Genomic DNA, 14,368 nt, shown 5'->3' with positions numbered 1-14,368 from the left:
AGCTCCCTCATATACACAATCAATTTTCTAAACGACAACACAACTTTTCAGAAAGCAAACAGTTATTTACAACTGTTTTGAATAATGACTTTACACTGTTTCTGAAAAACTACCGATGACACTGTTTATGAAATTGTCGATTTTCTGATTGACTTGTCTTTTTCTTTCTTTTGCTTTAATAAAGATCATGTGAATTCATGTGAATCCTTCTGCGAATTGGCATGGTGGCTACATGCTTTGGCTCCTCCTTTGTCCTCTTTCACATGCCCAATTTGGATATTATATAAATATTTTGTCCTTATGATTAAAACTGAAATTTTAAAGGGTTTTTGGTTAGTTTTTCAATAATATTATTCTAATGAAATTATAACGACTTTCATTTTTCTCATGTACAATATGGATATTACATGAAGTAAGTTGAATAAGAAAATTCTAATCACCAGAGCAATTCCACCACTTGCATAACTTAATGTAATATTGTATTACTATTTTATGTCGCTTTGCATGTTGATGTGTCAACATGTTAACACGTACACGACATGAGTATAAATGAGTAAATCCGAACACACACCTTCGGGCTCATCCGACTTGTTGCTGAAGTTGAAAATATCCAGACGGGATTTGTGAACCTTGCTTCTAATGTTTTTTGGGGCTCGTCCCCCTTTTGTTACTTTTAAGAATGACGGGTTCGCAAGCTATACCATGATACAAGCGATATTAAGAAAGAGAGATTTAATCAGCTGAACTACAAGTCTACAAGCCTCTTGCCAACGCGCTTTTTAAATAGAATTAATAGTTTTGGCTTTTGTAATATGGAGCCTCAGCAGCTGCCTTGCTTTACAAAATCTGGCCAAAGAATATATCGTTGCCTAATACAAAGGAAATCAAAATCAAGGGATAATAGTGAAGGTTCCAATCTCAGATTCATTTTATTTTTGCTGGCTAGTGTGTTTACTTTAATATCCATAACATTAAGGGTGCGCTATTTTCAGATACATAACATAATTAGAGAACAATGCTCTGCTTCTTTATCATACAATCTTTACCGTCTCTTTAAAGGATGATCGACGAATTCAACCCTTCTTCAGCACCCAAAGTCGTAGGATACCAGTCCTTTCAGCTCTGGGCCGTTAAGTCTGTTGTTTTCGAAACTGAAACAGAATACCACGACGCAAACACATTAGAACTTGCAATGCGGTAAACAATGATTTATAGAGCATGAGACTCGAGGACCTGTTTGTTAAAGACTCAGGGACATGGAAAATCACTGTTACACACTAGATATAAATTCTCACAAGATTCGTAAATGAGTAATTGGTTTCTGAAAAGAACTATGGAACTACTTTTGTAAAATAATCTAGACTCTAGAGTAGAGTTTGAGTTAGTTTATGAGTATTGATTCAAATCATCGTGCCTCCCACACTCCAGAATCACTCTAGGACTTACTACTGATTAGCTATGTAAATACACAACTATGATAATTGTCATGTGCCATTAAAATTAGCCAAACTCATTAAGACCATGTCTAGGCAAACGTTTACCATCTGTCCTGTCTTATAATGTTGGACCTGAATGAGATGGCCATGGGTTTCGTGTATCTTTGGTTTTCTCGGAGAACATCTTAAATGCATAATACCTATTAGACACACAACACATTTCCAATGGCGATGTTCTACGAAAGCTGAAACAATTCTGTCCCCAGACGGCTAAACCTATCCTATATACCAACTAGGAAACTCAAAACTCATTTGCAAACATTTTGTTGATCTTCAGTCAACGATTGGTTTCTATAAATTAGTAAGAGATGTGGTAATAAGTCACTTTGTTTAGGTGACCCGATGCATACTGCATATGAGTGAGGGGAACAAAGGGAAGATAGTGATAGAAGTGGTACCTTTCCATTGGGAAAGTCCCAAATGAGCCATCAACCGGAATTGTTCCACACAGATCATTGTTGGATACATCACTGCCACATTAAAATTTCATAAGAAGACTGCTAATAAAACAGTAACTACAAAACAGGATATCTTAGATTGAACATTAAATTCAGACTCCAGATATCGTTTCGAATTATCTGAGAATTAGGACTTACAAAACTTTGAGGTTAGAGAGGCCGACGAGTTCCCTCGGAATAGATCCTGTTAGTTTGTTGTTGTTTAGTCGCCTGCCTCATCAATTTAACCATATTCAATGCAAATTAGTTACCATCTGTGAATGGTCAATGTTGAAAAGTTCTGGAAACTCAATTTAAAAGTACTTACAGAAATGTGAGTGACTTCAAATTGGCGAAAGATTTCGGAATTTCCCCTTCAAATCTATTGCCATACAAATCCATGCTAACAAGGTTTTTCAAGCTCCCCAACTCCTCTGGGATTTTACCACTTATGTCATTTCTATAAAGTTCCCTGAAATTCATTCAAAAAATTTAACAATCACTTCTCTAATACTTTGATTAAGTCAAAATTTGATCAATCTTTCTCCACAATCACTTAATTAGGTCTAATTAAGTCAGATTTTTACAATTAAAAGTTCAAAACAGTAAAAACATGGAAACTTTTTATTTCCTGGATTTTCTGAGCAACCAAACTCATCATAAGAGAAACTTGGTAGGAGAAAAGGAAGCATACAAGTACTGCAGGTGCTTCAGCTGCCCGATCTCTGGCCCCAAACTCCCAGAAATGTTGGAGTTGCCCAAATCCCTGAAACCCAAAACAAGAAAGTTAATCGAGCCAATTTGAAAGAAAAAAAAAAACCCAATTCATGAAATCAAAATTTAAACAAACCCAGAAAAAAAAAAGATTAAGGAAATAATAATCTTACAATCGGATCACATGGTTATTGGAATCACAGGTAACATGGAACCAGGTGCAGGGATTGACCAGCGTTGGGTCCCAGCTCTGCAGAACGTTGTTGGCATCGACGAGTCTACTTCTCAGAGCATGCAAAGCATTTCCTGAAAGAAAATTAAATCACAAAAAAAAAAAAAGATTAGGGAAAGAAATTAGAAGCCGAAACTGATACAATATGGGTTTTGGGGGAATTTTTCCTCTCTGGTTTCTCAGCAGCCAAACGGAGATGGACCCAGTGGAGGAAAAGAGGGGAAATTTGAAACCCAGAAAAGATTCTGCGAGATGGGTCGGAGGAGGAAGTACCTTCGGAGTTTGTGGAGAGGGCAAGAGAGAGAAAGAAGAGGAAGGTGAGAGAGAAAGTTTGCAAGGAGAGAGGAGCCATTGGAGAGAAATGAAAAGCAGAGGAAATGCCAAGAACTTTGAGAAGAGAAGAGAAAAATCAAAGAAACAAAAACATAGGGAGAGGAGGAAGTGGAAGTGGGTTTGGTTCAAAGTTTAGTCAAGTCAAATATGATTTGCGGTGTGCGCTTTGAATATTATATTTTACTGTTTACAGTGTTTTAGACTTCTTCAGACTAGGAACAGAGAGGCTCCGGTTGGACTTTCATGCAACCACTAATGCTATTTTGTTTCTAGTTTTTAACAAGTTTCAAAACAATTAATCATACACTGTAGGCAAATAATTACAATATATAATGATCCGCCATTGGTTTGAATGACACAATAGCATTTCTAGTCTTGTGACTCGTTAGAGTGTTTAAAATGTTGAAATACTCCACATCGATTGTGTCTCGAGAAAAAAGAGCTTAAATATTGCAACCTTATTCCAACTAATATCGATTGTGCAAGTGATAATTGTCAAATTAAAAATAAGATCGATGTTGTTAACATTAGACCTTTGACCCATCTCTCTGATAATTCGACATAAAATATGCAAATATTTTGGAATAGACGGGTCCATAACATAAATCCAAATTCATAGTTACTTAATCTTTAGTTAAGACTTCAGTTACACCTGTCCATACTAAACAAAGTGGGACGTGAAGTGAAGGGCAATTGGAAACAAGTGGGAAACTCATGCAATGGTCATGGCTGACTTGCGGACCGGGGGAGTCTGTGACTTGCGGGGTTGAGTGGGGCCCAGATGATGGGAATCTAGGAAATTGGGTGAGATAATATCTTAGTTTAATCGTAACCGTGTAAATAAAAAAGAGAAATTATAAGAAGAAAGAATCGTGGCGGATACAGTGAGAAAGTTAGGGGATGGACCAATAATCTCCAGCCATGTTTGGCATGCCTGAGAGACTGACCCAATCATGTCTGGTAAATTTCCATGTTCAAAGGATTCAAAGATTACAGATGCTGTACTTCTTTGTGGGATGTGATATTCACACATTCCATTTTATTTTTCACACACCTTTTTAATTTTTGACTGTCAGATCAAATGAATTGAAGAAGATCAACGGACAGAAATTATCAAGGGGTGTGTGAGAAGTAAAATGTGGTGTGTAGATAGCACATCCCCTTCTTTGTATCTGTCTTGGAAGTTGGTGTGGGTTTGGAAAACCGAAACCCAGAAAAACCGAGCCGATCGAAAACTCCAAACAAACCGAAATTTAAAAAAAATGACTGATAAAAAATGAACATGATTCTTTTGGTCAGGATCATAGTGATTTGTAAATTGTGCCCGTTCGTACGATCAGTTTTTATCAGGTACTGTTTGTATTTAATTTTAAAAAAAATTAAAATGATTTCTGACCGCACGATGTACGATGAACAAATATAATTCACGAATCTCAGGAATCCTAACAAAGAGGATCCAATAAGGATCCGGATTCGATAAAAAAAGGAACCGAAACTAAAAAACTCAAACCAAAACCAAAACCAAAACTACTGGTTTAGTTCCAATTTTGGTGGTTGAAAACTGAACAAAACTGAATTAGATATAATTAATATTTTTTTATTTATATATGCTTGGATATTCATTTTTCAAGCCCAATTCCAAATCAACCATTAACTTAATTTTTCTTCATTTTCTCTCCAATTTTTAAGTTTAATAAATTAAAAATTAAAAATAAAGGGAAATCACTCTGAAAAACCCAACCAAAAGAATTCAATTTTCCCTTTACAAATTGCTCAAACCAAACAAAATAGTAATTTCAGTTTGGTTTTTTGTTTTGGCTAAAAATCAAACCGAAATGAGTCGAACACACCCCTACTTATAAGTGCCCTATTTGAAGACGATGACCATATATATTGCAAGCATATATTGTCATGGTAGTTGTTTGCAGTGGCGGATCCATAGTGGGGTCAATGGGGTCGCACAACCCCTTGGAAGCCATGGAAACAACCTTAGAGACCCCTTGGAGCTGCTGGTGTGACCCCTTGGAGCTGCTGGTGCGACCCCTTGGCTGCACACCAAGTGTTCGACGAAAGGTCCTCGGCTGGAGGTTGAAGACGAAGGCGCTCGCGCGCCTGTTTGTTTTCTTAAAACAACCTGGGTAAAACGACGTCGTTTTGGGCCAGGTCTGAACAAAAAAAAAATGCCCAGCGTGTCCTGGGCAGGTCTAAACAAAAAAAAAAACCCAGCGTGTCCTTTTTAGCCCTATTTCACACAGATCCGAAACCATTCATTCCAAAACCCCCAAATTTCTTTTGTTTTCTCCTCCTCCAACCCTAAGTTCCAAACTCAATCCCCCCCAAACCCTCAACTCCATCTTCTCCCTTGCTGCCGCCATTAAGGTGCCTTTGTGCTGCCGTCATCGTCACTGTGGTGGTGGTGCCACCAGCTTTGCTCTTTGTATTTGCTCATTGTTATTGTGAAATTTCACAATTCAAGTAAGTTCTAAACCCTATGTATGAAATATTTAATTTAATTGAAACCTAATTCATATTTATTTTGATTATATTGGTGGTTTGTTTATATTGTGAGTATTTATTTTGAATATTTTGTATATGTAGAATATATTTAATTTAATTTAATTCAATTCATATTTATTTTGATTATATTGATGGTTTGTTTATATTGTGAGTTTTTATTTTCATTATTTTGTATATGTAGAATGCAAGATGAGATATTTAATTTAATTGAAATTCAATTCATACTTATTTTGATTATGTTGATGGTTTGTTTATATTGTGAGTATTTATTTTGAATATTTTGAATATGTAGAATATATTTAATTTAATTGAAATTCAATTCATATTTATTTTGATTATATTGATGGTTTGTTTATATTGTGAGTTTTTATTTTCATTATTTTGTATATGTAGAATGCAAGATGAGATATTTAATTTAATTGAAATCCAATTCATACTTATTTTGATTATGTTGATGGTTTGTTTATATTGTGAGTATTTATTTTGAATATTTTGTATATGTAGAATATATTTAATTTAATTGAAATTCAATTCATATTTATTTTGATTATATTGATGGTTTGTTTATATTGTGAGTATTTATTTTGAATATTTTGTATATGTAGAATATATTTAATTTAATTGAAATTCAATTCATATTTATTTTGATTATATTGATGGTTTGTTTATATTGTGAGTTTTTATTTTCATTATTTTGTATATGTAGAATGCAAGATGAGATATTTAATTTAATTGAAATCCAATTCATATTTATTTTGATTATGTTGATTGTTTGTTTATATTGTGAGTATTTATTTTGAATATTTTGTATATGTAGAATTATTATGGAACAGTTTTTTAAGAGAAAGTAATTATCGAGTTCGGGTAGTTCGAATAATGTTGATAGTTCAAATACTGTTGGTAGTTCAAGAACTCCAAGTTCAAGACAAAGTCAGTTAGATGGTGTTTTGGGTAATCTTGAAGCGGATCCTGGATTGAGAACTCGAATAATAGATTATGATGCTAATATGAGAGATGAGGTCCGAAGATCATATCTACAAAAAGGACCTTGTCAACCTAGAAGTCATAATTTCCCAATAACTAATATGTCGGGAATTAATCGACGCTTCATTCCCCAATGGTTTGATGAGTTTGATTGGTTGGAGTATAGTGTATCTAAAGATACGGCATTTTGTCTCTATTGCTATCTCTTTAAAACCAATTTTGCACAAGTGGGTAGTGAAGCTTTCACTGGAGATGGATTTAAGACTTGGAAGCAAGGGAGAGAAAGATTTAAGATGCATGTTGGACCGGTTGGGAGTGTTCATAATAAGGCTAGAGAAGCTGCTACAAATTTGATGAATCAAGGTACACATATTGAAACGGCAGTGAGCAAACACTCCGACCAAGCTCGTAAGGCTTATCGCACATGCTTGAATGCATCAATCAAGTGCACTAAGTTTTTATTGCGACAAGGTCTTCCTTTTCGTGGCCATGATGAAAGTGCCACTTCAAGCAATAGGGGAAATTACTTGGAGCTATTGCAATTCCTTGCAGATAATAATGATAAAGTTAGAGAAGTTGTGATAGAAAATGCTCCGGGGAATCTCAGATTAGTAGCTCCTAGCATTAAAAAAGAAATTGTGAATTCATGTGCCCTTGAAACACTTGATGCTATCATGGATGGTCTAAAAGATAGATTCTTTTCAATATTGGTGGATGAAGCACATGATGTGTCGGTGAAAGAGCAAATGGCTATGGTGTTGCGTTATGTGAATGACGACGGGCATGTAATTGAAAGATTTGTGGGTATCCAACATGTTACCAACACTACTTCAAGTTCACTAAAGGATGCTATTGACACATTATTTTCTCGCAACGATTTGAGCATTTCAAAGCTACGAGGACAAGGTTATGATGGTGTTAGCAATATGAGAGGTGAGTTGAATGACCTTATAACAAAGATATTGAGAGAACAACCTTGTGCATATTATGTTCATTGCTTTGCTCATCAACTTCAAATAGCTCTTGTTGCCGTAGCAAAGAAGAATATAGACATTGCCTCTTTTTTTGCAACGGCTAATAGTGTGGTTAATCATGTTGGAGCATCTTGTAAGCGGCGTGATTTACTTAGAGAGCAACTTCAAGAAGAGCTTGTGATAGCTTTTGAAAATGATTGTCTTATAACGGGGCGAGGCTTAAATCAAGAAACAAGTCTCAAACGTGCCAGTGACACACGATGGAACTCACACTATGGTACCTTGATTAGCATCATTTCTATGTTTTCATCCGTGGTTCATGTGCTTCAGATGGTTATTGATGATAATCCCAATGAAAGTGTAGGTGAAGCAAATAAGTTAATGAGAGATATATGTACTTTTGAGTTTGTGTTTCACCTTTTCTTGATGACAGTAATATTGGGGCTCGGGGCTCACAAATAATTTGTCACAAGCATTGCAAAGGAAAGATCAAGAAATTGTGAATGCAATGGCTTTAGTGAAATCATGCAAGGAAAAGATACATTGGATAAGGAATAATGAGTTCGATGCATTGGTTGACGAAGTATCTTCTTTTTGTGAAAAACATTATATTGATGTTCCTAACATGGAAGAGGCATTTATACTTCCAGGGAGGTCAAGGCGTGATGCTCCAATAAAGACAAATCGTCATCATTATCGTGTGGAGCTCTTTATTTATGTCATTGATGAGCAAATTACGGAGTTAGAGGATTGCTTTAATGAGATAAATACCGAGTTGCTTATTTGTTTGGCATGTTTGAGTCCGAAAGATTCATTTGTAGCTTTTGATAAACCAAAGTTACTTCGTCTTGCTCAATTTTATCCTCAAGACTTTTCGGATGAGAATCGTTTGGCACTTGAAGATCAACTTGAGATTTATATTCATTATGTGCGTTCCAGTAGTGATTTCTCTCAATTGGAAGGGATTGGTGATCTTGCAAAAAAAATGATGGAGACAAGGATGCATCAAGTATTCAATTATGTATATTTGCTTATTACGTTGTCTTTAGTTTTACCAGTTGCAACTGCTTCAATGAAGAGAGCATTTTCTGTCATGAATATTGTTAAGGGTCCACTTAGGAACAAAATGGGAGATCAATGGTTGAGTGATAACTTGCTTGTTTATATTGAGAGAGATATTTTTGCTTGTATTGAAAATGAAGCTATAATGCTTTGTTTTCAAAATATGAAACCTCGTCGTAGACAATTATAGCTTGTAATATTGTTTCCGTTATGAATTATGAATGAAAGTACTATGATTTCATTTTCAACATGTTTTTCCATCCTAAATTGACTTTTACACTACGATTCCTTGTGGTAAGATTCCTGACTCCGCCACTAGTTGTTTGTACCATGTAAATCACAGTTTTGGAATATCCTAGCATGCATTGGTAATTTGGTACACACCAGGATTCTTGGTCGTTGACACTATGTTTGGATGAGGGAAATAAATTTGGAATTTGGATAAAAGTCAAAATTTATAAATTGACATGCACAAATTCCCTTGTTTGGATTTATAACATAGAAATTTAGAATTTCTGCATGGAAAAAAAAAACTGGGAATTTGGGGCCTCCAATTTCCAAGTTTAAATTCCATGTAAATTGGTGTCATTTCTCAATTTATATGATTGGGAGTTTAAAATTAACAAATTCTGTTTTCAATTCCATTGTTCTTTTAAGTTAACCAAACAACAAAATTCACAAATTCTAGAAAATAAAATCCCTTCATTTCAATTTCCGTTATTTTAAAATTTCTTAGTAATCTTCAATTTCTCCATCCAAACATAGTGTGAATTCCTACTGGATTATTGACCGTATGCAACCATCCATTACTTTGGTGTATGTTATAAACCTAAGCATATGATAATTTTCACACAATTTGATACACATGAAAAAATAATTTATACGAAAAAAATTAAAAACTTATGCAATTTCAACTTGTGATTCATAGGTAAGTAAGACTGACTACTTCCAAAGAAAGATGCCAAGTATATTCCTTTCAATAATGCTATATATTTTCTAAACGCATCACATAACCCAATTTTTATGATATTTTCCATCTCACGTCGGTTTAATCACCATGTAAAATATAACTTTCATGTCAAATTTCACATCAGATTGTATCAGCATGTGGTTGTCTCCATTACATGATCAATGGGATGGACACAATTGTGTTTCTCATTACATTACATGCGTCTTGAACGTCTTTAACTATCATAAATTAAAGGCATATTTGTCAATTTACCTTCTGAACTTATATGGAGCTGCCAATTTTCCCCATGAACTTTAATTTTAGCCGATTACCTCATTAAACTTTTATAATTAGGTAATTTCCCCCTTGAACTATAATTTTAGCCAATTACCCCCTTAAACTTTTATAAATAGCCAATCTCCCCTGGTGTTAGATTTTAAAAAATTTCATCCAATTTTCCATTCATCTTGATCACGGAAACAACACATGACAACTGTATGAGAGCAAAAAGGATGAAAAATTGGATGGATGAAAAACTGAATAAAGTTTTTTAAAATCTAACGTCAGGGGAATTGGCTATTTATAAAAGGGCTCAATAGCCAAAATGGTCCCTGAAATTTGCATAACTCATCACTTTGGTCCCTAACATTTCAAATTGATAAAAGTGGTCCCTGATATTGTCCACCATCCATCATTTTGGTTATTCCGTTAAAAACTCCGTTAAGTGTCCCGGAGCTCATGGCCGGAAGTTTGGGCAATTTTCAAAGCTTCGTAACTCAATCATTTCTTAACCAAATTCGACCCATAATATATCAAAATGAAGATAGGAAAGTGTAAAATAAGATTATACTTATTTGGAAGCCCAATGGATGTTGGAGATGGCCGGAAAATAGCCTTAAAGTTGACTGGTCTGATGAAAGCTCGCCGGAAACTGGGTAAACTTTAAACGTTCATAACTTCTTCAATACTCAATGAAATCAAGTGATTCAAAAATGAAAATCATACTTCTAAATGAGAAAAAGAGAATGGTACCTTTTTAGATGGCTAAATTGTTGTGGTTTGGCCGAAAAACAGCTCGAAATTGTCTAACTTGAGATCAAGACAGCCACTTTCGAGCAATTTTTTGGCCAAACCACGAGGATTTAGCTATCAAAAAGGTACTATTCTCTTTGTCTCATCGAGAAGTATGATTTTCGTTTTTGAATCACTTGATTTCGTTGAGTATTGAAGAAGTTATGAACGTTTAAAGTTTACCCCGTTTCCGGCGAGTTTTCTAGTTTTCCTTCGGACCAGTCAACTTTGAAGCTATTTTCCGGCTATATCCGGCAGCCACTGGGCTTCCAAATAGGTATAATCTTATTCTACACTTTCCTATCTTCATTTTGATATATTATGGGTCGAATTTGGTTAAGAAACGATTAAGTTACGAAGCTTTGAAAATTGTCCAAACTTTTGGCCAAGAGTTTTGGGACACTTAACAGAGTTTTTAACGGAATGACCAAAATGATGGATGGTGGACAATCTCAGGGACCACTTTTATCGATTTGAAATGTTAGGGAGCAAAGTGATGAGTTATGTAAATCTCAGGGACCATTTTGGCTATTTAGCCTTATAAAAGTTCAAGGGCATAATCGGCTAAAATTCAAGTTCAAGGGGGAAATTGGCCAATTAAAAAAGTTGAAGGGGGTAATTGGCTAAAATTCAAGTCTATGGGGGGAATTAGTAGCTGCATACAAGTTCAGGAGGCAAATCAACAAATACCTATAATTTAAAAGGGCATGTTGGTGTAGCGACCGGTATCAAACGCCTTTTCATTCAAAAACTTTTTTTTTGTTCAAAAAATAGATAAGATGTTAGATTAGTCATCGATGGTGTCGATACAAATTTTCGCCGTCTTCAGTCTTGATGAAAATGAACCTACAAAACAATTAACATCTTTGATCAAGGACCTAAGCCTCACGCGCCCACGAGGTGTTGGGGGAGGTTAGGCCAATGGATCTTCGATGCCTAAATCAGTTTATCTGATAAAGTAAAGTGTTTATGGCTTTTTAGGGGTAGCAAAAGCTTTTGAAATTTGGTAGAATATGAGGTATTTATAGGGGATTGGGTCAGCCATAGTGTTAGGATTTTATCCTACACATGGTGGCATCCTATTGACCAATGTTTATGAAGAAATATTCTCAAGATGTTAAATAGGAAATAATATTTTGAGATAATAGAGTAATTATCCCAAATTGATTTAAATTGGGATTACTTACTTGATTGCAGTCAATCTTCAATTGAGAATGTATTAAAGATAGGATTTTGGTAATTAATCATTATCTTTAATGCTTTGACTTTTTCTTGCTAAGGGCAGATGAGTTGTGAGTAGTTGGATTCAGCTACTGGGATCTTCAAGGATGTGAGCTGCGCGTAGGAGTATCTGAGAAGTCTGCCCAATTAATGAGGGCAATTTTGCATTTTTGGAGCAAAAATCCACGTGTCGCTTTCAGAATTTTTAGGATTATTTTTGGCTCCACAGATGGATTTCGAATTCACACCGGAATGTAAGGGCTTAAGGGGTGGTTTGGGAGTGAGGTGCTTAAAAAAAAAGCACCCATGAAAAAAGCTGTGAGGGTTTCAGGTGTTTGGTAAATTGAAAAAAAAAGGCTTATTTTGGAAGCTGCTGTGAGAATAAGCTGAAATCAAAGGAAAAAGCTGAAGTTGCTATTTGCAGCTTTGGAAAACTGGCTTTTTTTCAAAGCACATGGAGCTACAATGCCCCTTTAATGAAAAGACCCACTATCAGACTGCTTTTTTTTCCAAAAGCACTTTTACAAAAAAGTTTACCAAACACTCTGCTGATTTATTTCACAGCCGCTTATTCTCACAGCACAACCGTTTATTCTCACACCAACTTTTTTTCAAAGCACAGCAATACCAAACCAGCCCTAATACTTTTTCATCACTATGATAAAAGGCTACTTGAGTGGAGTTGGAAATTTATTCTTTATTTGATTTGGTATTGTCCTTTGGTTTAAGTATACTTCCAACAAATTTGCCTGATCAGTATTACGACTTGGCTTCGAAGGCTAGCTCTAATGCAATTAGTGCATTCAGTCATGATGATGTCCCGCAAACTTTCCACAAGGATCACAGGAGCTAGCGTCAGTTACGCGTGAGCGCATCACAAACACACAGCCGTCAATATGCGTGAGTGACGCCAAAATGGGTTCTTCAAAGAGTACAATTCATCATTCAGAAATCAACTCCATTTTCTTAGTCATCAGTAGACATTATTTTCTTCTCTGAATGGTTTGGTTTATAGTGATAATAAACCAAAATGCACACCTTGCACTGCATTCACCAAAATGCATCGTTGTCGCGTGACAACACCAACGAAAAAATATATCAAGAGCAAACTAAGTCACAAACTTTGTGATTGAGTTTAAAAATTCATCTCAAACTACAAAGCATTGATACATCGTTTAGGTCGCGTATCGCGTATCAAAAAAATAAATTTGATTAAGCACACACATTAAATCTTAAATGATTAAATCTAATCTATCCCAAGAAACTATTCGTTACTCTTAACCAAATGGGGTAAAACTAAAACACAATTTCAATGAAATCCTTGTTCCGAAATGAAATTTAAGCATCAAAATAATGTAGCTGAAATAATAAATAAATTAAAACAATTCAAAGCCAGGGATTGCAAAGAGACTACCTGGATGTTCATCGCCTTCTTGTTGGCCTCGAGCTGGCTTCCTAAATGAAACATCAACAAAAAAGGAAAACCCAATTGATCAGAAAGTTGAAAAATTGAAATAATCACACGCAGATATAAGACTTTACATGGTAAGCCAAAAAAAGTAAGTGTGATACCAATATATCGAACTCATGAGTTCAATATATTAAACTCACGAATATGATACAATATATTGAACACACTCTAATCTAGCAATAGTATTATAGATATCCAACTTAGGCGGCTTAATGCTTATATATTAGTATCACACTCTCTTTCGTAATAGGCAAGTTGGTGGTGCAGGTTTGAAGGTACCTTTCCCCGTGGAGGTGGGGATGAGGATTCCCCGTTTAAAAGAATTGATTATGCATGCGGTTATGCAGAAAAAAATCACCAATGGAGGCGGGAGACGGAGGTGGCACCCAAGTCCCGACCCTCCTCGTTGCCATCCCTAGCATTATTTAATGTGCCAACTCAAATTACAAAAAAATTCTACTATACACCGGATTAATCAATGTAATGGATGGTTTGATGTTCGTTTGGTTAAGGATTTAATGAATAAAAATCTTAATGGTTAAATATTTTGGTGAATTATACCTTGGTGCATATTAAAATTCCCTCAAAATATAGTAAAATGATGAAGTTCAAGTGAAGATGAGACAATGAAGTTGTCCGGTTTTGATTTCAATTAATTACCTTTAATGCGTGTCAAAATTAGAATCGGACAATTATGATCTCATCATCACTTCGATTTCAAGGAAGTATGAGCTAAGGAATGGGATTTTTGGCTATGGTCGGTGTGCACACCTTTCTCTCATTGACCACCTTATATAGTGATCATTCTGAGAGAAAGGGTTTAACAAACTTGTCATGTTACAATCGAATTATATGGTCTAATACCAAACTCAACAGCCTCATGTAAGGCCTTCTCCAATCTTGGGTT

At 35.3% G+C, this 14,368-nt stretch overlaps 2 protein-coding genes across 2 annotated transcripts; one reads left to right on the top strand and one right to left on the bottom strand.

Moving 5' to 3' along the window:
• Positions 1-904: 904 nt before the first annotated feature.
• LOC126586001 (leucine-rich repeat protein 2-like) lies at positions 905-3,352 on the bottom strand. The gene is made up of 7 exons (XM_050250656.1): positions 3,153-3,352; positions 2,821-2,953; positions 2,628-2,699; positions 2,262-2,405; positions 2,093-2,164; positions 1,895-1,966; positions 905-1,151 (listed from the first exon to the last, which is right to left on the bottom strand). Exons 1-7 carry the CDS (start codon positions 3,229-3,231, stop codon positions 1,085-1,087), a joined length of 639 nt encoding a protein of 212 aa, XP_050106613.1. The 5' UTR covers positions 3,232-3,352; the 3' UTR covers positions 905-1,084.
• A 3,714-nt stretch (positions 3,353-7,066) lies between these two features.
• LOC126584288 (uncharacterized) lies at positions 7,067-8,149 on the top strand. Its single transcript, XM_050248723.1, has one exon. The coding sequence runs from the start codon at positions 7,067-7,069 to the stop codon at positions 8,147-8,149; it is 1,083 nt and encodes a 360-aa protein (XP_050104680.1).
• Positions 8,150-14,368: the final 6,219 nt, after the last annotated feature.

The sequence above is a fragment of the Malus sylvestris genome, chromosome 10 (genome assembly GCF_916048215.2).
Source record: "Malus sylvestris chromosome 10, drMalSylv7.2, whole genome shotgun sequence".
NCBI lineage: Eukaryota > Viridiplantae > Streptophyta > Magnoliopsida > Rosales > Rosaceae > Malus > Malus sylvestris.
This window is presented reverse-complemented; position numbering and strand designations above follow the sequence as displayed.

Excerpts from the sequence above, each read along its gene's own strand:
- LOC126586001 (XM_050250656.1), bottom strand. The coding sequence starts at position 3,231 with ATGGCTCCTCTCTCCTTGCAAACTTTCTCTCTCACCTTCCTCTTCTTT. Across the intron at positions 2,165-2,261 it reads TTGAAGTCACTCACATTTCT|GCGACTAAACAACAACAAAC; the intron begins GTAAGTACTTTT and ends TTGATGAGGCAG. Across the intron at positions 1,967-2,092 it reads CTCTCTAACCTCAAAGTTTT|TGATGTATCCAACAATGATC; the intron begins GTAAGTCCTAAT and ends TTAATGTGGCAG.
- LOC126584288 (XM_050248723.1), top strand. The coding sequence starts at position 7,067 with ATGAATCAAGGTACACATATTGAAACGGCAGTGAGCAAACACTCCGAC.